General features: G+C 39.9%; 1 protein-coding gene across 2 annotated transcripts in view; it reads left to right on the forward strand.

Moving 5' to 3' along the window:
- The window catches only part of PHF21B (PHD finger protein 21B), a 160,443-nt gene that overhangs the window by 97,778 nt on the left and 36,027 nt on the right, over window positions 1–26,638 (forward strand). For both annotated transcript variants that reach the window (XM_083860172.1, XM_083860171.1), the window contains one exon: window positions 22,670–22,762. In XM_083860172.1, the coding sequence (XP_083716298.1) occupies window positions 22,670–22,762 (93 nt within the window). The remainder of the gene's footprint in view (window positions 1–22,669; window positions 22,763–26,638) is intronic.

Raw genomic sequence — 26,638 nt, forward strand, 5'->3', positions numbered from 1 at the left:
ATTATTAATTGAAGCTGCAGATTTACCTAGACTTATATCACAATCCTTTATACTACGATAGTAATTCGAAGCAAAACCCAAAGGGAAAAAAAAATCCAACTCAAAGGGAAAAAAATCAAACCCCAAACCCCCAACTTTGGAAGCCCGGAGTGCAACCCGCGAATTCCCGAGCAGTGAGGGGGAACCCAGCCGTTCTCCTGCCAGGAAGAAAACTGCAAACGTGCCTTTTTCCTACCCAACGGAAAGGACATAACCCCAAATCCTCTCTGCCTGGCAGAGGGGAGGGGGGGGGGCATCCTCAGCCCTGCGGTGATGATGCCGCTCCTCTCTCCCCCTCTCCCGGCAGAGGCCGGCGGTGCTGCCGGGCAGCGGAGCGGGCTGCAGAGCCCAGCCAGGCGGTGTCCCGGTTCTCCTCAAGGCTCCTGGCGGCTACAACCGCGGGCACAGCCCTCCCATCGCCGCGCTGCCCGCCCGGGCGCCCCTGGCCATGGTCACGGCCACCCTGCAGGGCGGGATGGGCGCGGAGCCCCCGCAGAACGCGCCCGTCGGTCCGGAGAGCACGGGAAAAGTTGTGGGTGCACAGGTAGGACCAGACAGGGCCGGGAGAGAGGGATGGAGACAGGGAGGGATGGAGGCAGGGAGGGATGGAGGGCAGGGAGGGATGGAGGGCAGGGAAGGATGGAGGCGCAGGAGAGGGATGGGGGCTCTGCCGCGGACGGGGCGCGGGTGGCTGGCCCCGGGTGGGGGGTGTGAGGATGCTCCGGGCCCGAGGGGGGACCTGTCCCTCCATTCCAGCGCTTTGGGGTGCAGGAGCAAGGAGAGATCTGCCCCTCCATCCCGGAGCCATCGGGTGCGGTGCTCGCCCCGCCGGGCTGCAAGGGGAGAGGTCTCTGCTCCGGTGCTGAGCGCTGCGGGCATTCGGGAACCTCCTGTAGCTCGTCCTCAGCTTCTGTGGCCGCCTCTCTGGTGCAGAAGCAGTTCCTAAAGCTCGCAAAGTTTACGTAGGGAAATGCTTGAGGGCTGGAGGAGCTCCTGGCTGTGCCCGCAGTGCGGGGCTGGACCTGCCCTGGCTGAGGCTGCTGCCTCCAGCTCCAGGTGCATACACGTGTTTAATGTTTATATTCATGGTAATTAAAATATTAAATAAATGGACTGAGTGAAAGGAGATCAGAAGGGGAAAGAGTGCTGTCTGTTTGCTCACACCGTGTTTTGTGCAGTCCATTAACAGAAGATTTGACTTCAGTGATGCTGTGTGTGCCGGGAGAGGGAGGTGATGCTGATGAAGTTGAAAAGTGACAAAGCCTTTCCAAAACTTTGTAGAAGAGGGCGTAAGGTATAATTGCTCACATGGGAAATGAAGATTTCTTTTCTGCTTTCTGCATATAGGGGCTGTGTTAGTCTGTGTTGGTATTTTTTTGTACTCTGATTCCCCTTCACAGGCTCAGGATATGAATCTAATAATCAGGAAAGGAGAACCTGGTATGGATAAGGGCAGCAGGCAAACTATACTCGAAGGTTTTTGTAAGCCAAGGTTATGTTGGAATGCATGAGGCTTTTTAATACCAAGAAAGCCCTTTCCTAAACACCATATTATGGGGATTCACAAGAGTAAGACAGACTTAATTAGCATATCTAGTCTGGTGACTAGGATGCTCTGGAAAGAACAAACAGAACTTTGAGCTCATGAGAAGATGGGATTAGAAACTTACTTAAAGAAGAAGATTCAATCAACTCCCTACATAGATATGTTGAAAAATGTATGAGTTGTTTGTATGATTTTTTTAACCTAATTGTTGTAGTAGAAATTATTAACCTTACTGAAATGGTATATAAGTTCTTGGGAAACCTGAGTAAAATCAGATTCTGATCATGGTCGGTCTCCCCGTCTCTCCTTCAATTGCCAATACCATACGTGGCATGACCATCACCTACTGCACCCACTAACACATGGAAAGCACATTCAATCACTTTGGAAACCAAATTGTCCTGTCACTTTTTTCTGGAGAAACAGTGTTCTGTTTAGCTGTTACACTGAAGTATCTGTCTGGGGAATTGGATTTTGAATATCCATTATGTATTTCATGCTGGGTAATTTCCTTTTTAGAAGGTATTGTTTATGCTTTATTGAAAATGAACTTGATGGTATCCTAGTAGATATTTCTTAGAGTCCTGGAAAATAACTATATAAATGATAATAATATGAAAGATAGAAGTTTCAATATTAAAATAGTCTATCATTTTGTGAAGGACTATCTTTTATTGTTGCTGTCAGGAGCCGTTGGAAGAAAAGAATCAAAGCAATGAGAGAAGAAGCTTGAAATACAATTTAATGTGTTTAGACCAAATAGTGAAGCAACAGCCCCAGGTGCTGGAGAGCAATATGAGTTGGAACATTTGGCTGCAAACTTTTCACTTCTTCAGGTGCTTCTTCAGGAGGAAGACTTTCTAACCTGCTGTGGTGTTGGATAATCCATGCTCCTTCCCATTTATCCTTTCAAAAGGGCAAATGAGTCCCAGTCCCACCTTCCACATCCCCAAGCATGCTGGGCTCAGTGGTGTATTGCAGCCTGCTGGAGCCAAGCATTGATGCTCCTGCAGGTTTCTATTTTATATGTTCTCAAACCTGCAGCAGTATTTGTCCTGGCATTGCAACTTTTCCTTGCAAGGAACAGCTTCATTTCAAGCAGAGGCTTGCTGTTGTTGGAATAGCATGGGAATGTTGACCAGCATTTGGGGTTTGCCTTGATTTTGCTAGAGGAAAAAGTCTAGTGCTGTTATTTAGAGATGTCTTCACATTGCAAGCTTTCAACAAGTGTGGTTTTGTGATTTAGTATCTCTGATTATGTTTGTGATTTATGAAGGAAGAAGCTGAGGAGTGGCAAGTTTCTAAACCAGAGGACTGTAGTAGTTTTATCTTTTTGAGGACAAGCAGGCATGGATAGAAACAATAAGAAATCTCAAATGACAAAAATAAAAAATGCAAGCTGACCATTGGTCCTAAACTGTCATCAAGCTTAGTGATGGATTGCATGTGAATTATCACTCCTCTACCCAAATTAAACTTGTTTTGCAAGATTTATTTTTCTGGGAAAATAAAAAATTGGTCCTTGCTTCATGCTCAGTATTCTTGATTGTTCCTGGAATATTAATCATGGATCAATAATACTAACACCTTAGCTACAAGCACTGTAGTGTCAGAGGGAAATTTCATTGCTGACATTTATTAATAAACATTTACGATTTCTTCTTTTTGGGTTCCTTTGGAGTGTTGTTACTGCTCAGTAAAGTTGTATGGGTTTTTTTTTTTCCTACAGAAATGTATGTAGTCTGTAAGATGGAGGATAATAGATGTCTGCAAACTGGGCTAAGATGGCAAGCTGACAGTTGTAAATGAGATTACTGGTGTAGTGTAGCCTCTCCCTCTGTATCTGCAAAGTGAGGGAAAGGGTGAGGGCATGAAATGTAATGTTATGAGTGTCTGAACATTGGTTTCTGCTTGAAAGTATTTAGAGTGTCAGGATGTGTATATGATCCTCATCTCATGTAATATCTAGCAAGAAGAATGAAATGCTAAATGAAACTCAGCAGAAAAAAATAGGGCATCAAACACTATCTAAATACAGAACTCTCAAACACAGATAGGATTAAATGTAAGTTTGTTACAAAAATTTCATTTGGGCAGCTGCAAGTCAGCGCTTTCATTTTAGGCTGTTGTTTACCCAGCAGATTTCTAAAGTGATTTTGAAATGTTGTTGACTTAATGGAGGCCATGTCTGCATTGGAAAAAGTGTCTAAGTAATAAGTGCATAACAGATGCTGGAGGATTCTTTAGGAACATATCCCATGGTTTATTAGAAGAAGGATATATTGTGAGATTAAAAAGAATCGAAATGTGTAAGCATTGGAAATGGTGAGCTGCAGGAATCAGTGCTGGGTCTGCACTATTCCCTGGCAGCCTTTCAGTGTCAATGCCATGTGTGAGGAATGACTGATGGAGCTACACTGATGCAAGGGTACAGAGAGGGATATCATGAGTGGAGCTCTTGCTCTCACTTCAAGACATGAAGCTTGGAGCTTCATTTGGATGACCTGGAGCAAGTTACGTTGGCTAAAGCAGAATTTTACTGGCATAAGCTGAATTTTGCTGGCATATGATGTATCTATGATAGGTGTGCTTTGCTTTTAGAGAATTTCTAGTGCTGTTGTGTAGAAAGAATGACCTGGAGCTATGGGGTAGTCAATGGTATGCCTGTACCTACAACATACTTTGGTATAAAGAGATTTTTATATAAGCCTCTCAAATTTTATTTTTATTGTAATGATATTTATGTGCTATTTACCCCTTCCTATCCTCACCACCAGTTCCTGACTGAAAGCAAGATCTGAGGTTGCTTTGCTGAAGGACAAAATCCCATCTGCTGTGCTGGAAGAATGTACCCTGTAAAGAAAATGCCCCTCTGCTGCCTTCTCCTTCTCTTCTGAGTGGGAAAACTGTAGGCCAGCAGTCATCCCAGGGTCCAGTTTGGGGAAATCAGAAAGCCTTTTGGCTGTTGGATCAGGCAGTATTGGGAGCACAAGCAGAGAGGGGCAGCACTGCTGTCAGATCCCTTGGCTGCCTTTCAAGATCTGTAGTGAAAGACAAAAGTGCTGGAAGGGCATGTCAGCTCTGGGCACCAGGACACACACACAGGGGGTCTGGAACTCATTGGCATCTCTGTCCCCTGTTGCTCTGTGCAACTCTTACAAAACACCTTGAGCAAGGCCCTGACTCCCTGTCCCTCCTCACTCCACAAACAGCACCAAACCTACCTGCTGCCCCTTTCTGTACTTCCCTTCCCACACATCTATTCCCTGGGTCAGCTGGAGAAAATCTGGCAGCTTCCCCATGCACATATTCTCTTGTCCAAGGGCTTTTCTATTCAGAGGGGTTCTTTCAAAAAAAAAAAAAAAAAAAAAAAAAAAAAAAAAAAATACGGGACGAGAATTTATTGTGCTATAAATTCTTGGCGAGGTAAGAAACTGTTGTCCACAAATACTTCATTAACTCCTCAGCTCACAGAACTACTTTTGCCCCTGTTTACACTGAGCAGACAACACTGGTTGTTATCCATTTATTTTTTTTCAGGAAATGTGGTTTTTATACATGTAGGAGGATGCCCATATATACCTGTTAGTTATTGGTATATTCAATTTACCAGAAAAAAAATGCATCCCAGAACTTCAGTAACATACTTTTGCCTACGATGGCCATTTTTCAGAATAATGTATTTGTAGAATGATTTATTACCTTTCTCTTCACCATCCTACTTTATGTGCTTCACTGTGCTCTTTGTAAAAGTACTTCCTCCATAACTGGAAATCTGCCTGTGCATATGACTAAGTCTTTCTGGGTTTTATTTATTATTTGTATTGCAGCAGTACTTACAGATTTTATTTATAGAGGTATTTACCTGTATTGGTTATGTGGCTATATATAGCTTTTTTTTTTTTTTTTTTTCTATAATCCATGTTACTACAGTGCCTGAAAACATGGCATTAACATAGTTAATTTATCCTCACAATATGGAATTAGTTATTATTCCATGTTTTACTGTGGGAAAACTGAGAAATGAAGGATGCACTTATGCTGATCCCTTTGTGCTTCTCCATAGGAAGCTCACAAGGGATGCCTTAGGCAGGATCCCTGTATTGGCAACCACACTACAGGCCTATTTGGTAATTTTGAGAATGTCTCAGACATGTCCATGCTGCACATGGCATCCTTGGGAATGAGAACTATCCAACAAGTCCTTGGATCATTCTCTGGCCTCCTTTAGCCTTTGCTGTAGCTCTTTGTGCATCTGCCTCTTACTTCTTCCTCATCCATGTAGATCCATGTGCTGAAGTAAACATGCAAGTGATAACTAGTGGGAACAAGTAAGGACAAAAGGAAGATCCAGAGGCTCCACACAGATCTAGGGGAGGGGAAAAATAAAGGCATTTTTCTATGGATTATGGCAGCCTTGGTCATGTTGGCCATCACCAGAGCACCAGCATCTCGCTGGCATCAGAGATGTGCCAGGTTGTCTGTGATTATCAAAAATCATTGTGTTTCTGGACTCCATGGCTCCCACTCTTACTGTGTGTTACAACTGCTATTCAGTTGTATTTTTCTTCAGATCTACCTTGGTCAGTGATAGCTGATGAATTTCAAGGTATTGAAGAGATTTGTTGAGGGCTTGCTTGGGCTTTGTTTTACTGGGCACTGTGTTTCTGGATGTCTGTGCTGGGGGAACAGAGCAATGATTGCTCTGTGTGGGTAACAGTTCCTATTCACTTTCCCTAAATTGTTCTGGGTTATATGGTTTTCTTAAATGTGAAACAGAGGCTGGGTTTCCTGCTAGGGCCTAATTGGGGCTCTGAGCTTTCTGCTTTTGCTGGTCTATGAGAGTAACCTGGTGTGGTGACAGTGTTCTGTTCAAAATAACAACAGAGGAGAAAACTGCACAGAAAGCCAGTAGTGTGGAGATTTTGAACAGGTAAGTACTGCCCATGCCATCATGGCCACACTTTCATATACCAGAGTTGTTGTGAACAGAGAAATTCCGAAGTATGTTCCTATTACAGTGTACCTTCAGGAGATAAGTGAAAATGTAGAATAGGAGAGGTGACCTGGCCAAATTTAATAAATAACAATAATAAAGAAAGGCACTCAGAGAGTAGGAACCCCAAGGATTCACCACTCCACTCACTATCCAGTGATCAATTCTTGCCATTGGGGCTTAAGTTTTAACTCTACCATTAAAATGTTTTAAAAAACATGGTAATTTTAGGAAATGGGTTATAGAGTGTGTGTAACAGATTCTGGTTATATCCGCACCCTCTTAGTTGCAGGTTTATTAAGGGAGGTTAATGAATTTACTTCATATTTAAATATGGGCATCTAAGAGCAGGATTTGGCCTCACTACTCTGATATATACAGCGTAAAAGCATTTTAAAATTTGTATTTCTTGCTAAATAGCATAAAATTACACCCTTTCAGGTTAATTAAACCATTTCTCAATGCTGGTTGCTGTTGATGGTATATTTAAATGTCAGATTCACAATAAGCACTTTTGCTTCCTGATGATAAATGGCTTCCTTTTAAATATGGTCAATGCCTCTAAAGCATGTGGATTTCTGCTCTGCTCAATCTGAATTTCCATTTGGGTCTACGTTAGGGTTCAGACACCCAAAGATAGAATAAAGACTCTCAGGAACTGAATAAAATCTCGTTAGGCCCTATATGATATTCCTTACGCAGCTAAAACTTTCCAGTGAAGGTAGCAGAATATTCAGCTGGAAAGGATAAGTAAAAATGGACTGTCTGATACACTGTTGTAAAAATCTAAGACCTACTTTACTAAATTTGTTTTTGTGGGAACTGGCAAACAAACACCCTGCTGGAAGAAAATTAATGACCAGGGTATAATTGTGAGTCCCAGTTTTTGGAGACCAGACTGTGGTTGTTGTCTGCAGCATTTGTGTCACTGAACATCCCATCTACAGGTCCCTTTGCAGTGGGGTGTAGGAATGGATATGCTGCTTAAGTATTTATGGAATGAATTTTCTTTCTGTGAGTGTCTGGCAAATTGTCTCCACTGATGAACACAAGCACAAGGAGATTAACTGAAAACTACTTTACTTTTGTCAGTGATTCCTGGTCCTGCAGAAGATTGATGGAGCTGTCAGCATATTTGTATGTCTCATCCTTATAGCCAGAAGTACTTCATTGTCCTGTCTATAGAGAACCAAACAGAAGAGGCCAGGTTAAAGGAGGGAAATGCAATTGCTCCAATTTCATGCCTTTTCTTGGGAATAATTTTAACTGCCTATAGAAGAAAGTGTAAAAATTTAGGACTATAAAAATTTAGAAGTTTGGGCAGCAGGGGAGGGGGGATTCTGCCCTTCTGCTCTGCTCAGGTGAGACCCCACCTGCAGAGTTGCCTCCGGCTGTGGGGTCCCAGAACAGGAAGGAACATGGAGCTGTTGGAGAAGAGGCACCGAGATGATCAGAGGGGTGAAACAGCTCTGCTATGATGAAACCCCAGGATAATTCAGCCTGGAAAAGAGAAGATTTGGGGTGGCTTAATTGTCTGAAGGACTCAACAAGGAAGGTGAAGACAGAGTTTGGACCAGGGTCTGGAGTGACAGGACAAGAGAGAATGGCTTCAAACTGACAGAGGGCAGGGTTAGATGAGATATTGGGAAGAAATTTTTCCCTGTAAGGGTGGGTGAGGCACTGGCCCAGGTTGCCCAGAGGAGCTGTGGCTGCCCCATCCCTGGAAGTGCCCAAGGCCAAGATTGATGGGGCTTGGAGCAACCTGGGATAGGGGAAGGTGTCCCTGCCCATGGCAGGAGGTAGGACGGGATGAGCTTTAAGGTCTTTTCCAACCCAAGCCTTTCTGTAATTCTGTGATTCTATGAATATATAGGCATTCCCCTTATGGAAGTTTCTGCAATATTTTCATACATCCCTATATATTACTCATACAAACAAAGTTCTGAGTCCCTTGTTCTAATGCTGAGAGTTTTTAGCGCATTTTTGTTTTGACGTTAATCAGAGTAGCTCCCATGGAGAGCTTTGATTCACTTCAGAAAAGCAAAGAACACTCTAAAAATGATAATACACTGTAGCTATTTCATTGTAATTGGAGGCTGTCTGTGCTTCACAGAAATTACCGGGCAAGCATTCCTGAAAATGTCAGAATTTTCAAGTTACTTCTATTTAAAATGGGGGAACAAGAATGTGAGGGGATGGTTAGAAAATTTGAGGGCTGTGTGATTCACACTTGAAGTGCAGTTTGTAATAGTAAAGATGATCAACTTGGGGGCTGGAGAAATCATCTCCTAGGTCTTTTTCTAAATTATAGGATGCATAAACAGGTCTACTTATTCTACATGTGCTGTTACTTTAATAAGAGGCACCACTTTAGGAAATGAAAGGCTTTGGAATATTGCCAAGTGTCTTAGCTCCATTTGTTGTCTAAAGATGGAGTTTTCTCATTATCTGCAGAGTTTGTGGGATAGTTGAATAATTTGCAGGAATCTGTTTGATACCAGACTGCGAACCTTGTATTTATCTTCTTTTGATGTTCATATTGCAAATACAGACATAAGATTTCCTGTTGGTGTTCTAACAGTATCAGGATTTGGCAACTGGTCTGCTACTGATCTCATAATTGTGCATTTGTGTATACTGAAATTGATTGAAAAACTGTATCAGTATCAGAAATACTGATCTTCAACTACATGTATAAATGTGGAGGGGTTGGTTAGAGAGATGGGAGAGAGAGTAGATGCTGTAAATACAGAGTGGTGATGAATACTCAAGTAGCAAATAGAAATATCTTAGAACTCATTCCTGACAGTAATAAAGGCAGCTATTTTATTTCATCTTTGGATAATAAACTTGTTTCACATTGCAGTATAAGTGGCATTTATGTTATATTAATATTTATTAGTACTTATTGATGTTAGGATTTAGTTGTTCTCTTTTCCTCACATCACAGCTATTTTATAAAAATTCAAGTTAAATTGCTACACAATAAGCAATTAAAAGTGTTTGTGTGTGAGAGAGAAAAGGAAGTAATCTGTGTGTGGAGATATTCCTGTAGAGGACAGACCCTCCCTGACTAGGAATCTAGAGAGTTGTGCTCAAATGATGGAGTTCTGTGTGCACTAGTTAGAGATTTGGCTCTTTGAATGCATATTTCAACCCACAGGCACTGTTCTGCTGTTCATATCAAAGTGGTTTGCATGGGTTTCCTGCCTTTTAATGGGGTGTTTGTATGTCCCTTGCTTTGGGCAGTGCCTCCTCAGGAGTGAGATTGTGCACAATGTTCAGCGGCCTTTCTGTGTGACTTGTGAAAGATTGCCAACTTGGAGGATAATGTGAGTCAGAAAGTGCCTGATCCAAATTTAACCAACTTTGTTCATCTCTAAATTTAGAGAATAGCTGAATGGCAAGACAGATATATTTCAATTTCCATCAGTGACAAGGACAGAGTGTTGGCGGATGCCTGTTAACAGCTATAGCGTGTGTTTTTGATACTCATATATGTGTGTATGGGTGGGAAAGGACTAGTTACTTTTACTTATCATGAGCCTGTTTCTTCTTTGGCTGCTTTTAAATCGCTCTTGGGCTTGATGTTTCTTCTGTGCAGATAATTCTTGTGCAGATGGTGCGCTGTGGTCTTGAGTCATGTTTTTGCCCTCTTGAGTAGAAAGGCTCTCGTTGAACTTGGATTTTTATAATTATGAAAACTGAAATATAGACCCTTTTAAAATAAGGCAGGCACCAGGCAAGGTAAGGCAAACCAAAATTCTTTCTGTCGATCTTACAGTCAGTCTTCAATATCTATAATTTCAGAAAACGGTTTCAAGTTTATCCTCCATTTGAGCATTACCCTGAGTTAACATGTATATAATTCACATGTCTTCATCAGGATTAATCATATCTATGTATCTGTTTGTATTTACCTGCTTTTCTGTGCAGGGATCTTAATCTTTTTGACTGTTCTAATTCTTTGGCCAAATATTGTCCTTGGAGATTTGACCAGTCAAAGTGAGACCATGTCCCCACTGCTTTTGTGCAAGGCATTTAGTTAATGGGTATGGCTGTTTGTCTGGGGGGGGTTTCTCTGCGATATCTTTATTATGGACCTCTGTTTAGCCTCTTTTTCTTGTTTTATTTTATTAGGACCCCAGTTCCATGACTTGTGTCGTCAAAGTTGCACGTGTAGTGATGGATTGTGATATTACAAACAATTTGATTGTTGCATCCCTCACTGAATCAAAAAATGAGGCTGGCTGGGTTGGAGATACGTTCATTTTTATTTGCAGGATTGCTGCAATAGCAGTGACTGAATAGGTAATACCAGAATGTGCATGACAGCTTTGATAGGATTAAAGCAATGTTGTGTTTCCTGCAGTTTGCTGAATTGGTAGTGATGATTTAAGGGTCTTACCTTAACTGTTTACTGTCCTTCTGGGTGTGAAATAAACCCACAAGTCAGCATTGTTTAATTTAATGTAGTATTAATTTTTCTTTGAATAATATCTTAGTACACTAAGATATTTTTTTAAGGAAGATATTGTAGCATAGTAGTAATAAGAATACTGTTGAAATTTGGCAGGGATACTATGATTTTAGAAGACTGCATATAGTAATTAGTTAGCATTTGCTCTAATGAAACCCCCCAACCCAATTTGCTGATTTCACATTTCCTTTAGAGTGAAGCATTGCAATTTCATTTTCCCTCACACTTGTCTTTTCAAAATACGAGCCAATTATCCAAATTCTGTTGACATGTGTAATTTTTAACCTTTCCCGTAATATGGGAAATTAGATATTGCATTTGTTATTATTGCTAGAAAAGGACAGCCCAACCTCCCTAGTAAGTATGAGAAGATAAAAAGCTTCAGGTTTCTGCTATATCTGTGTTCTTAAGTGGGTTTCAAAGCCAGAGTAAGTGACTTTGAACCATCACTATCATGGCTCAGAATTGTCAGGTCTTGAGGAATATGACTAACTCTCATTCTTCCAGCTTGAATCCAGAAACTGGTTTTGAATTTAGAAGTTATTACATAGAACCAGAATTAATTTTTATCCTGGTGTATTTTTTTGTGTTTACACTTCAGAAAGGTGGAGTTTATTAGTTTAATAGCAAAGTATGTCTCAGCAAGTTCTATGAGCATTGTCAAGTTTGTGAGTTTGGAATATCTCCACTGAAGTCAGGTCTAGAGAAGCTTTATTTGTACCAGAAGAACTAGTCTACAAGATGTATCACTAGCATGATATTTTAACTATTGCTTTAACTATTTTCCTAATGTCAGTACAATAGGCTTGGGAAGCTATTATTGATTTTTGTTGTTGTTATTGTTACTATTACATTTTCTTTGAAAAGGGATGCTTAATAAAAAGAAAAACCCACCAGCTTCTTGACATGTTCATCCTAATCTTTGCATCTTTTCAATTTGCAGTATGAGAGTGTAGAGTGTACAGAACTTCCATATCTGCATGCAGAAAATAACTGAGTAGCTTTCCTTACCAACATTCAGCTTTTGGTATTCAGCAATGGCACGGTATAAATAACCCTGTTTGAGTAAGAGCCACTCAGTCTAAGAAAGTATTAGCCATTTCATGCTGTAAGAGTTCTCTTTGTAGCTTCCTGGCAATCATTTTGGATTTAGGATATCTTTTTAAGAAAGATGGATTGAAACTTTTTACAAGGTCATACAATGACTAGACAAGGGAGAGTGGCTTCAAACTAACAGAGGGCAGAGTTGGATGGGATGTTGGGAAGAAATTCTTCCCTGTGAGGCTGGTGAGGCATTGGCCCAGGTTGCCCAGAGAAGCTGTGGATGCCCCATCCCCAGAAGTGCCCAAGGCCAGGTTGGATGGGGCTTGGAGCAATGTGGTCCAGTGGAAGGTGTCCCTGCACGTGGCAGGGGGTGGAATGGGATGATCAGTAAAGCCTCTTCCAATCCAAACCATTCTATGAGTCCATGATTGTCCAATTTAAAGAGAAAAAAGAAAAAAAAAGAGAAAAATTTCCTGTTTTATCTCTGGTAATGATCTGGTTGAAGTCTTGATCTCCTTAATGTTATTCCTATGGATACACACTCAGCCTTTCATTGGGCTAAAGCTCATGAAGGTCTTTGGCTCTGCCTTCACGAAGACTTTACTGTTGTACCATCTGATTTGCACAGTAGGCAAGCTCAAAAACATGAGATATTTTCTCTCTCTGTCTTTTATTTCTAGTAAAAAGAGATTTAGAGTAGATCTTTGGAAGAACTTCAGTGCTGAAGTGCATCTGGCTGCCTGAAACCCAAAGATCCTCAATCTCTGCTCAGTAACATTCAGGCCTGGACCCAGGTGAAATCCAGGGATGCCTGTATTCCTACCAGTCATATTCCAAAACAATGCTTGCACTGGGGCACTGTAGGAACTGCTGTCATGTGAACAAGGGTGAACAACAAGGTGACCAGAGCATTGATTGGAATTGTTGGTTCTCTTTTCCTCCAAGTGTCCTCTAAGCCACTGGACCAGGAAACCGCATCCTTTCTTCTGTCACTGACTAATTTAGCAGAAAATCTTGGAAGAAGAGTCTTTATCCCAAGTATGTTCTGATAGTTAAATGATTCAGAGAGCCATGTGTGAGTGTAGGATCTGAAATCTTCCTACTCTGGAGTAGGTGGTTAGACTCCCAAGAAACTGGTTGAAGGAAGAGATGGGAAGGAAAAGGAAAGGAAAGCACAGCTTTTGTGGAATATGTTTTGAATGAAACTTGTTAACCACAGGTTGGTCTCCAGGGGCTCAGGGATGTGAAACTCAGTGGGAATGAAGCAGGTCTCCTCTTTCAGAGCAAAGTACAAACACATGGAATCAGTAGTGCAGCAAAACACATCAATGTACCATGTCAGGAAGGAAAAGAGATTTTCTACTTACTAGTTCTAAAATTTCCTGGCTCTGTCATTGAAGGGAAGCACTGGTGTTCACTTTGGTATAACTCTGGGAAAGTATTATGTGTAATATATTGTGTTATGAAAAGTATGCTTATGTAGTCACATATATATATACATATATAAATATATCTGTATATATTTATGATTTTATTTATATAAGCATAAATTTACCAAATCCTTTTACTATCTGAACATAAAAGAACAGCCTTTTTATTTGTATTACCCTTTGGATTACCATTACCACGAAGAACCAATTACATTTGTAAGTGAATACTATAGAGTTTATCACCCACCAAAACTGAATGTGGCTATTTTCTTTTACTAGAAGACAGGAACTATATAGCAGTATCTGCAATGATTTTTCACAGCTGCAGTCCTAGAACTATGCAATACCAAAGTTAGGGATTCAATAGCAATGGTAATTCCACCATATTGTGCTAAAGCAATATTTTCCATTGGGTTTTATTGAGGGATAAGTAGCTTAATATTGCAGAGCAGTCTGCCTAAAGTTTATAATGTGTGTTATGGGATATACTGCACATCCAAATTGACACTTGCTGAGAAAGTTGCTGCTTCCTTTTTTTAAATCCTAACAAACTATATTAACTGCATAATTTCAAAATCAGCCGTATTTATACACACCTTATATGGAATTCAGGCAAATTTTTATTGTACTTTCTCCAAGTTCTTTTCTCAAGGAAGTAACTTTTGGTACCATCATCCAGTTATTATGGCTGAACTGATATAATAGCTTCTTTTGTCAAAAAGGTTTGGAATTGACATTCCATTTTCTTTGTGGGTTTTGTCTTCCCCCCCCCCCCCCTTTGTTTTTCTCTGCCACCTTAGCTAAGAAACATTGCTTTTCCCCTTTTCTTTATTCTGTTGCTTGTTGGATAATTTCCTAAGCTAATTCAACTTTCTCTTGCTTAGCTAATTGGATTACCTTAGCTCAGGCCTGACAAAAGGTACTGTCTGGAGCAGGAAATTTTGTCACCTCAGGTTGTCACTTCCCTCATGTTTTCCAGTTCTTCTGAGTGACAGAAGAACACCTCACACTCAGAGCAAAGAGTACAAAAGCAGCTCTGAGCCCAGTAGGTGCTGAGGTGGAATCATATGGAATTCTAATTTTTCAGTAGCCGGTAGTAAGGTTGCATGGGCCATCCTGATAGGTGAGGATTCCTACATCATTGAGGGATTATGGTAATTTCCTCCTTTATTTTTCATCCCCTTGGCTTCCCTCTTCATACTGTAACCTTCATATCCTGCAGCTGTGGTGGGACACAGGTGCTTTAGTATCTGCTGGGTCTGTTGAAGAATTTCACTCCTGCCTGAGCTCACTTGAGGGAGAGGTGTGAAACTGCTTTGTGTGACACTGTTCATGCATTTTCCCTTTACTTGGGAATATTTCTGCAAGCTGTGAACACAGACCAAGTAATTTGAAAACATTAGTCATTAAAAACCACATCAACCTGGAACAGCTGAGTAGTTAAACAGCAAACCTTTTATGAATCATCTGAGCAAGAGACTATAGGTGTGAACACAGCTGCTGAGTCTTGCTGCAACTCATTGACATTATGCTCATTTGTGCAGGAGGTAGAGACTTAATTAGTTAAATATGGTTTCTGAATAAAGGCTACAAATCACAGAATGAATATGTGTGTGCTAATGCATTTGGCACACCCAAACTTTCTTTTTTATTTTCTTTTGACTCAGAAATTTAGAGTGTGATCTAATGCCTGTAGAAAAAAATCCTAATAAAAATAATTTATATATATATATAATTTATTTTTATAATACATGTAGAAATAAATCTTTTGATTTTAAAAAATGATGCATTAAAAAAAGCTACTGACCAGTAAATAATATAGTGCAAACTGTGTATAGGAATAGGCATTTGGTACAGCTGTTTCCTTGTGTAAGTAATCAGCAGGATTTCTGAAACGGGCAAAAATGTGGACTGTGTTAAGTGTGTTTTCCCTTTGCCACAACAGATACCTACAGTGTGTCCAGGGTTTGTATTTTCGATGCACCCAGATGGCAATGTGCAAGGGGCAAGAAGAAGGGATAGTGCTCTGAAAATCTTATAGTAAAAGCAGAGATAAATTGGATGGTGCTCTGAAAAGCCTGAGACCCACAGGAAAAGCAGAACATTGATTGCTTCATCTCTGCATATTCTCTTCTGATACCTGCATGAGCTGTGATACCACCTTGGTCTTCCCTGCAAATGAGTGGTGATGAAAGGGATGAGTACAAAAACCTCAGCAGCAACTAAGAATTTGGTTTTCAAAGCAAGTGTGGAATTTAAGGTGGTACTTTGCCTCCTACTGCTTGTGGCTACCCCCGTGCAGAGAGAGCTGTTCCAGGACAAAAGTCCAAGCCGTTGTTAATTGGCTATAAGGAGAGTTGGTTTAAACTGTATTTTTGGTACCCAAAGAAGGGATGGTTTTAAAACTATTGATTTTGAAAAGGCAACAGGACGTGTATTTCTGATTGTCTACTTCATAACAATCATAAACTGCACATGAACACATGATTAATGAATTCTGAGTAAAGGGAGAGGATCCGGGGAGAACAAACACTTTTAAACCCTGTAAAATAAACCTTTACATTTCTATGAAATTCCAATCAAATTACTGTTTACACAAAATATCTGTCTGAAATAACAGCCTCTTTAGAATACAATGAAATGTGAAACTGATACCTTATTCCATCAGTTGATTGGAAATACTATGCACAGTGATTTCTCATATTTTTAAAAATGAAGAACAATTTCCACCAGTTTTTATGCAAGTTAAGTGTAGAAGCAAAGGAAAAATATGTACCTGAATATGCTTACAGGTGCCTCAAAGTTACGTCCAAAGGCCTGCTGCTTTTATTGGTGGACTCTGTGGAAAAATGATAGTACTCAGATTTTTAGGTGAGCTAGAGGACAGCAGCTATCCAGGATTCGTGAGGGAAGGGGCAGCAAGTTTTAGGTCAAATCAATTTGGAGGCTGCATATAGTGCTTGGCATTTATATAAAGCAAGCTCAAGGCTGAATGCAGCATTCAAGTTGTAAAATGGATGTAGAATGAATAAAAAAACCCCTGCAATTACTTCAGCGATGATCCATTCAGGTTAAGAATTTTCATCTTTGCTGTTGCCATAGCAATCTGTTCCCCTGTCACTACCACATTAAAAATCCATTCTGTAAAACTGTTGTTGGCAATATTGAACACATAACAGACAAAAACATTTTTTTTAATAGCTTAGGTTCAACATGAAGGGGACCTAGATCTTAAAAAGATGCATACGTTCTTTAAAAAGAAGATTAGTATTTCCATAATACATTGCAAGAAGACAATATTTGTGTTGCAGTATTGATGTCAGTGTAAAATAATTTGCAAATAATCCAGCAATGCAGTGTCAGTTGAGCTCAAATAATTGAACTGTTCAGCTGAGATGCAACAAATCCATATGTTCCCAAGTTAAACTCTTATTTTGGTAACGTGCTGTAGAACCGTGTGTCTCTTTAACCTTCTGTTACTGGTTGAGTCTGATTCTCTGCAGTGATTGACTGGAGTGATTTTACTTATCCTGGTGTAATTCTGGAATGGGAGAACGGTTATGTCCCCTAACAGCTTTACATCTGTGATCTAATCTGAAACTGCTCATGGACACGAGCTCTGCAATGAGATAATGAATTGTAGCAATAAGTCTTTAAGCATTTGTTAGTACATCTAAAGGAGGGGGGAAGGCAATTTATAATTCAAAGTGAACATAGCAATAGTTTGACAAATGTATGTACCCAAGCTGAGTAAAATGCAAATATTTTTCAATAGAGATACAATATCTAGAAACACACATATGTGTATATTCAGGACTGAAAGGCAGAAGCTTGCTTAAATCACAAATAGTCCTAGATTTGAAAACTCAGGCATTGACTAAATAAGTCATAACATAATAGCTGGAAACTGAATGGATGGCCCTTAGTCTGATCACTGATAATGTAGGACTTTGTTTCTGCTGTAGCATCCTTTTATCCCCTGACCATCTCTGGACTTCACCCTTTGAATTCTTACTCTCTGTCCATGCCAGACTTCTTTGTTTCACTTTTTATGTCTTCCACTTGCTACTCTCACCACACTTTTATCCCTCAGTTGTCTTTATCCTGGGATGGTGTTGATTTATGGCAGGAGAATCATAGCAGGTTCACAGAATGTGCTGAGCTGGAAGGGACCCACAAGAATCATTGAATCCACTCCTGTTGGTTACTCCTGTAGTTACAATGCAAGACATTAATAGAAATGACAAGAAATGACAGCAATAAGTGATCTTTATTTACTGCACTTGGCAATATCTCCTAATTTTTTTATTTTCTTTTGGTTGAATGTGAGGAACTACTTTTTTTTTTTTTTTTTCTTTTTTTTTTTTTCTTTTTTCTTTTTTTTTTTTTTTTTTTTTTTTGTATTTTAATACAACTGTGTCATCTTGTTTGGGGGCTTGAGTTGGTTTTCCTATTTTAAGTTATTACTGTTTTTTGTTCTTATTTGAAAAAACCCCAACTGTAAAAAGTAGTAAGTCTGGTTTAAATGTATACAATCAAACCTGAGGCCAACTGAAACTTGACTCTTTACTTTCCCCCATCCCTTCACATTGTAGATGTTTCAGGAGGTCACCAGAAAAGCCCAAGTAGCTTTAGACAGAGGAAAGATTCAGAAATATTTTTTGACTTTTATGGACCTTTTCCATTAAAATGCTTAGAGCTGTAAATGTAGAAAAAAGAAACTCATTTATCTTTACAAAACTGCTGCTATTCAGCGCTCATAAAATAATCTTTTAAATTATTGTTTCTGCTTGTATCAATAAATTAGTACAAAATGCTTAAAGGTCAAGTATTGCCAGAAAAATGTCTTTTCAGCTTGTTAATTAGAGGTTTATAAGAATGTGCACCAGATTGCTCTTTGGATAAACTAGAAAATAAGGAGAGAAGAAAAAATGTGTCTATGGATAAAAATGATAGTGTGGAATTAATGAGTGACAAGTCTTTAATCCACCAGACTCACCGTGGCCTGGAAAGTCAGGGCATGAAAACAGGTGGCTCTGCTAAGAGGAAGAACAAAAGTTTATTTTTCTGTTTGTTGGGGAGGTATCTTGATTAGTCACCTCCTGAAGGCCAGGGGCTTGAGCTGGGGCCCAACTTGGGTTGATGTACCAAGGGGAGTGTGAGCAGGATTTGATGTGCCATCGCTTGAGCCATGCGAAATTTGTCCAGTTCTCACTGCCTGGCCAAGGGCATCAGATAAGGACACTTATGTCTTTATTTCCCAAGTGATGCCTTAAGTTTTAGCTTTCATGTTTTTCAGATTCTGGGCTGCCTAGGGGTGTAGTTCTAAGCCTCATATTAGGTGTTAGTCGACTCTCTTCATGGAGTAGGTAGACAAAACAAATCTTTTTCCTGCTGGAGACCAAGGACAATGGTTACAAGTTTTCAGGCCCAAAAGCATAAACAATGGTGGAGTGAAGAGACAAAAAAAAAGAAGGATGGGGCTTCATAATCGGGAGCTGTAATTGGACAATTAACCCAAATATGCAAATGGACCAAAAGTTATAAAAGTGTGAGACCTTGTGATCTGTCATCCATTTTGTGACCATTTTGTGTCCACCCTGAGTGTAGCCTTGGCCAGGCTCTTGTACTGCCCAAGGTGTATCCTTAAAGGCCTTTTAATAAGTACTTACTTTATTCTCTTAGCTCTATCTAGTCTCTGTTCCAAGCAAAATAGGCAAATGGTTTTATCTTCTCATTTAAGTACAGCTTGAACAAGAGCAAGGCAGTGTAAATTGTACCCAGAACCAAACTGTCCAACCACCCATCCTGGTACCTGCACTTCCTTCATTGCAGAGACCATAACTGGGGTTCCCTTTTTCGTGCTTCACTTCTTTCACCCATTGTCATGGAGACATCCTGGTCTGCCTAAAAATGAGGCCATTTTGATGGAGCTGTCCATGCATGGACGAGATGAGGTTAATCAGTCACATGGATAAGACACTGGAAGCCTAGCTTGCATTTCCATCTGCACAACAGTCTAGCCCTGACCATTATCATTTTAGCCCTGACCATTATCGTTTTACCTCTAAATCAAGATGTTTTTCATCACTAAAAGGGAGACAATAATACTGACCTAGGTGAAGTACCTGGACATAACAGATGAAATGTGTTACAGGAAAAGTACAGAGGTCATCAAATTTTTGAATAGCTTGAGCTATTTATTGCCCAAGCTGAGAAAATGTAAATAGCGAAAGATAAAATAGATTCTTCAATGTCCTTCTGTCTGAACATACTGCAGTGCTAATATTAACATGAGATTAAAGTTCTGATTTTTTTCCTTGGCCATATGATTTCTGTACTGAGATTGTTTCCTTAAATATTAAATAACAGATCCTTACTATAAAACCATTTGTAAACAGAAGCCTGCATTTTTGTCACTGAAAATTTCATAACTTAAGAGTGCCATTATTTGATTTTGTACTTTTGAGTTTGCTGCAGAACTGCTACTTCAGGAAAATAAATCTGATTAAAGTTTTGAAGGTGCAGGTGATAGAACTGACGGTAGTTCATTTCTCTGCTGCTCACAGATGATTCATCCTGACTTTGCCTTCAAGTGAAGCTGAGGGAGCAGTGCAGAGTAGTTTCGTGGTGTTTCTTGTTTGTTCTTTCATTCCCATTTCTTTTGTCTCAATCACTCACTGTTTTGAAACTTGAACCAGAATTGGCCCAGTGGTGCACCCAGGGCAGAGTCATTCTGTTCTAGTTGCTTGGATTTTTTTTTTATTCCCTGGAGGTATTTGAAGAAATACAAGAGAAGAGCTTTGTTGCTCAGACATGGAGTTTTTTGTGCATCTTAACAATTGATAACTCTATCTTTACTTAACATCTCGGTAATTTGTTTCTTATCTTTATAATCAGTTCCCAATTTCATTCAGTGTCAGCACTTTGTATTTTAATGGCATCACAGAATCATTAAGGTTGGAAAAGACATCCAAGATCATCAAGTCCAACCTTGGACCGAACACCACCATGCCAACCACAATGTATTTTGTTGTCCAGTTTGAAAACCTTTGCAAATCCTCGTGTATCTGTAGGAATAGGAATATTAGAATGTGTATTTGCAAGGTCAGAGGCAGCAGCCTTTAAAGCACAACTTTCTAGAAGGAAGAACCTTTTGTCTTAACTTTCTGTAGAGGGTATCTGTACAGCCCAAGAGAAGTAGAGGTGCCCCTGATATTTCCTAGTAAACCTTGGACTTCACTGTGTGGTGAAAAAAATCTCATTTAAGACAGTAGGAAAATACGGATCTTACTTGTGATAAGCTTTCTGTAGCATGAGTTGGAAAGTTCACTTTGGTATTTACCCTAAAAAATCTGAATCTGGGCTGAATTGATTAGAGTTCATGCTAATATTAAGCAGAAGTTATAAGTCTAATAAATGCCCATAACAGCAGGTGGCAGCTCAATTTCTCCTTCTCCCCAGACTGCAATTGTTCATCATGTTATTCTTGCTCATGTGTGAGGCTGTGATAGGGCAGACAGGGGAATTAAGTCGTTCAGTCAGATCCTTCCCATTGTTTTTAGTCCATGTGTCACCCTATAAGGAAACTGTAGCAGAAATATCCCCTTCTGTTCCTTGCCCTGCTGCCAGAACCTTTATTTCTAAAGGAAAGTGTAATTTACTTGTTTTATCATCCATGGATGGAAATGCTGCTCTCTCTGCTGCCTTTCCCTCTTCTCTTGGCTTGAGACAGAATTTTAATGGAATCTATTTTTCCATGGATAATCCAGGGTACTGGTAATCCATGAGCACTCAAGAAAAATTGTCTTGCATGTTTATAACTGTTCAGCTCTCCTTGTTGTTTTACTCAGGCAAATCTTCTTCAAATGTTAATCTTTGCTGAATATGCAACATCACACCCCCAAATGTCTCTGACAGGAGTAGCAGAGGTAAAAATATAAACGCTGTAGGAGAAGTTTATTAAGAATATTCTGCCTGAATACACTTGTTATTTCTTATCAAACACTGGAGACAGAATGAAATAGACTGTTTTGCCACTCTGGGTGAGGTCTGAGGAGAACATATCAGCATGGATGTGACACAGTTTCACTTTCCTTGAGCTGATTATGTTACACTTTCTTTTCTACTGACAAATTTCATTACCAGATTTGGGTAATAATGGCATATTTTATCTTGCTGGCTGTGATCCAAAACCTTGGTTTTGAGCAGAGTTAAATTTAGAGAAATTTAGTTGAATCTATATTTTTTCTCCATATTAGCTATTTCTAACAACCTGATAAGATTTTGTGTTTGGTGACTAAGTGTCTCTTGCTGTAATAGTGACAATCATCTGCTTGCTCATATTGCTGTGTTGTCCCAACAACAATAACAAAGTGCTAGATGCAAGTTACAAAATCTTGCTTTAAGAATATTAGCCAGTTAACCAGAGTATGAACTTTTATTTAGAAGGTGTGGCTTCCCCACCCCTGGAAATGTCCAAGGCCATATTGGATGGGGCTTGGACCAACCTGGTCTGGTGGAAAGTGTCCCTGTCCATGCTGGGGGCTGAAATTGGGTGATCTTTATGGTCCCTTCCATTCCAAACCATTCCATGTTTCTGTGAATTGAAATTGGGGATGAAAGATGTTGAATGGGAAAAGTTAGCTGTCTTCTTTACATATATGGCCCAATCATAAATTTATAAGCTATCTGTTTATTCCATCCTATCTTAAATAAGCTTTGAACAAATTTGAATAAACTAAGAAAAGGATGAGTAAATAATAAACATGGATGGTAATAGATGCTGTTTTGGCCCCAATGGGTGTCATCTTAGCTGAATGTTGTGTGGCAGTGTGCTGTAGTAGATTTATAGGCAGATTTTAATTTTAATAATTCAGTATTTACTATTTCCTGAGGCACAGCAAACATCTCTTTGTGACTCTGGCTACCATGAAATGCATCATTGTACCGGTGCACGTCACTGTGGTGCATTTCAGACCTCTTTTGAAAACAGTCTGGTGCCTGGAGAGCCTTCAGCCATGGCAGCTGGGAAGGGAAAAAGAGCTGGGAGGGAACTGCTGGCTGGGAGAGATTCTGTCTGGGAAAGCTTTGCAATTGTTTTAAGCTGTGTTCAAATGTTTTTCTTCCAACAGACTTTGGGAACTATCACTGCAGTGCCCATTAAGGTTCCTCAGGTCAGCTCCTTGCAGAGGTTGGCAGGACAAGGACCAGCAGTGCTACCTCAGGTACAAAATACAGTTTCAAGGAGAGGGTTTGTGTCATTTTTGTCATATTCTCTGCTCCTGTCTAGTGCCCAGGCCTGGGTGCATCAGCACACTGATTTTGCAGAGTTGTGGTTTTTTTCAGTCCATGAAAAAATTCTTCTGGGAGCATAGCGATAGCACAATGAAAAGCTATAAAATGTCATGTAGATTCATTGTGGAGGAGCAAAATACATATGGTGGAACGTAAATTTATGCTTTAAAGTTGAATCACAGATCACAGAAGTGCAAATCTGTAATTCTGTAATTAAAAGAAGTGGTGGAAGTGTTAACCTTCCTGTTCAAGATTTAACCCCATATTCTGTTTCACTGTCTTATTTGCCTTGTCTGTAATAATACAAAGTTTTGGCCCAGCTAACCCAGATGCCAGACTGAGGAAAGATTCTCTGGGTAAGAGTGAAAGAAGAGTTGCACTCACTGTTTTTTAAAATGTTTCAAATTGTCTTCTTTTGTGAACACCCATCACTGTTTCTATAACTATGTACTTTATTCCCCTTTCAACTGTTTACTCAAAATTTTTGGATGTCATTTTCAACAAGTGTTTTGCTGTAATTCTATGGTGATTCTATGTAATTCTTTGCTCTTTAAATTAATGATTATTAAGTATGAATATATTTCTCCCACTGTAGCCCTTAGAGCTCTATTTCTCATATATGAACACTAGAGAAGTGCTGAAGTTGATTATATATGTTCTTTCTATTGTTCCTTTATTTTTTCTAATTTTTTTTTTAGTGGCAGAATCTAGTAGAAGATCTGTGAGCTAAATTTACTTGGAGGAAGAAGTATTTCCAATACGAATTTATTGAATTTTCTCCTTAAATTACATTTTGTGGAAGGCAGAGTCATGAACATAAAGTGAGGTTATAGTTTTCTCATCAAGTTCAAGACTTTGCTTTTCAGTTGTTCTTACAACATAATAACGTTTTGATTTCTGCCATTTTGGGGTGTGAAAGATGAGCAGATTGCTCCTGAAAATAGATGAGGTTTAAGAGCAGCTGAAAGACCTGAAACAGGGCCTAAATTATCACTTAGGTTGTGTTTCAGCAATGGTGACAGCATTGCAAATGCTGCACTTAGAGAGGTACCAATGCCCTATGCTTTTGTTAAATAGAAAAAAATTCATTCAGTGCTAGATTCAATTTTGAAGAATTGAAAAAAAAAAAGGCAGGAAGCTGATTTCCTCAGCTTTTTAAAAGGAACACATCCTTTCTGTCCTGCTGGTTAGGTCATGGCAATATTTTTGTTTGTATTCCACTTTGTTTCACTCCCTTCCTGGTATGGCTTCCATTTCAGAGCTGTTTATGCAGTCATACTTAATACTAATAATAACTTAATACCAGGGCTTTCTTGGCTGCCCTGAGCCATAGTTCAGTAACTTTTTTATTTAGTGAATATTTCATATAGATAGAATGGGAAATAACTGCCTAGCAATCTCATTTCTGAAAAACTAAAAATAAAGTAGGCAGCTATATGTTAGACCATGTTATCAGGAGTATGTCGTATGCCCTGAGTTCTTCTGGTCTTTTCACAGGCCCACAACAGGCCAGCTTCTTCTGCAACAGCCTGTCCCATTTACATGCCAGTCCTCCTTAATGCTTCTTCATGCTCCATATGTTCCTCTCTCCAAGTTCACAGAGAAGTTTAAAATTTCCATATAATTTTCTAGTGGAGAACTCCCTCCATCCATCAAGCATCCCTCCTTTGTGTTCAATGTCTTCAGAGATACCAGGTTTTCATCTACAAGTGGAAAGTCTGGCTTCTAATTAAGTAGTCAGATGTCTTGAAAATAGATTTAATATAGCCCTGGACCAGAGTGGTGCAAAGCTGTCATTCCCCACGTACAGCTGGATGCAGGCGCCACTGTAAGTCTGCAGAACTGTGTCACTGTGAAGGCTGTCCTTTGTAAGAACTGTAGGGTGAGTGCATAGTCATCTCTGGTCCAGGAAAACTGGAACTTCAGATGGAAATATAAAAATTCCAGGAAGCAAGGCGATGTGGATACCACGTAGGTGCTATGGTAAAAAACCCTATCTCTTTCTTCTTCCTTGTAGTGTTGTGAAAACAAGCACCTAATTAAAAATGATTTTGGAAATTAAGAGGTGTATATTATCTTCCAGTAGGAGCTGGAAATCATGCAGAATTAAATCCTGTCACAATCCATGTCCTCAGCTTTTTTTCATCAGACTTGGTCACAGACCAGGTTGAGCACTAAGCTCCTTTTGTCCCCATGGGTGACAGGCAAGGCCCCATGCCTTGCTCTGAGTTCCTGGCACAATCCTCCCATTCTAGCACTGACTTCTGGAGGCACAAATTCCCATCTCCCAAGTGTACCAACAAGCTGAGTCCAGCTGGGTCTGGCATCTGCTAAACCTTTACTTTGTTTGCCCATGTAGCAGCAAATTGCTGGAACAGCAGAACCATAATTTTCACTCCTCTACCAAAAATCCAGAGTGTTTCACAGAGAATGAAAACAGTGCTGTGTCTGATTTTATCTATGGCTTGATCTTGTTGTGGAAGGGATGGAACCTTCCCTGATCTCCATCTCTGCCAAGTCTAGTTGTGACAGTGATGAAACCAGAGCAGCAAAGGCTTCTGTGCTCTGGCAGCTGTGTGCATTTACTCAAGCAGGTGAGTCCAGGTGTAGCTACTGCAAGGGCAGTGGCAGATACAGCTGCACTCACCAAATATTTTGGGCTGCATAGGCTGCTTCTCTGCAGGTCTGTGGAAGAGTGGAAGGCCTGGGTGGAGCCTTTTTGGGATTCTTGCCATTTTAGGAGCCTACTTATGTGTGAATCATCCTCTGGGAGTGGCTTTCCTCTAAGGTGGACAGATTGCACTCCTGTCTCAGGTGCATCTAGATAACTGGGAAAAATCCAAGTCAGTATCTGCATTCCTGGCATCACATCAGCTGCCCTCTGGCATTTCTCATTTTGGCCAGTCTCATTATGTCTTTGGGGATTTCAGATTCCCTTTAGATTTACAGGTAGGCATAAATATTATCAGAAAGAGGGGACTCTCCATTTTGAGGGTCTTTATCATGTCTACAGGAGTTTGACATATTTGACACTTTCGTGCTCCTCATCTTGACAGCCTCTTTTGATTTACCCCTATGCAGTCAAGCAAAACCTCACCACACAAGTAAACAGAGTCATTTAACAAGAGTTACATAAAATAATGCAAACAGCTCCCTTATTTTCCACATTTGTACAGATACTTGTCATTTGTTTTGTTCATTTGAATGGGTTTATGATACGACCCCCTGGGAGCTTTTCCATCTGGGGAATGAAGTTTCAGAATTTGCACATTCACAAATGGTAGCAAAATTCCATCACTTAGAACTGCTAATTAAGTGGTGAGCAAACAAACATTGCTTAGAAATTCTTTGCACAATACAAACAATATTTTTTAGGCATTCATTACTTGCCAAAACAAGCTTCTTTGGCAGACTTTTTTTTTTTTTTTTTTTTTTTTTTTTTAAATTCCAGAATATGAAGTTATTTTTGCTTTCATCAAATAAGTGAGCTGTGATGTTTGAGAAGCTAATTCCAGATAGTCTTTCTCTTCTTACTTTGGTCTTTGAGTTTTCCAGCTGAGTGAGATGCTTTGAAGCTGCAGACTCTCCACTTCACTCTAAGAAGAAAATCCTAGAGGTCCTCCACTTAAACACTGTTGTACTCCTGAGCTATTCCTCTTCTTTATGGTACCGTCTGCTCTAAGGAGGAGGTGGCATTCTGTCAGGTGGTGTTCCAATTTCCAGCTGCAAAGCAATTATTCTATTTTGAACCGGTTTACAGACAAATATAAGTTGTGCTGTAGCCACCTGGAAGTACATGTGAAATG

Source organism: Zosterops lateralis (assembly GCF_965231275.1).
Source record: "Zosterops lateralis genome assembly, chromosome: 4".
Classification (NCBI taxonomy): domain Eukaryota; kingdom Metazoa; phylum Chordata; class Aves; order Passeriformes; family Zosteropidae; genus Zosterops; species Zosterops lateralis.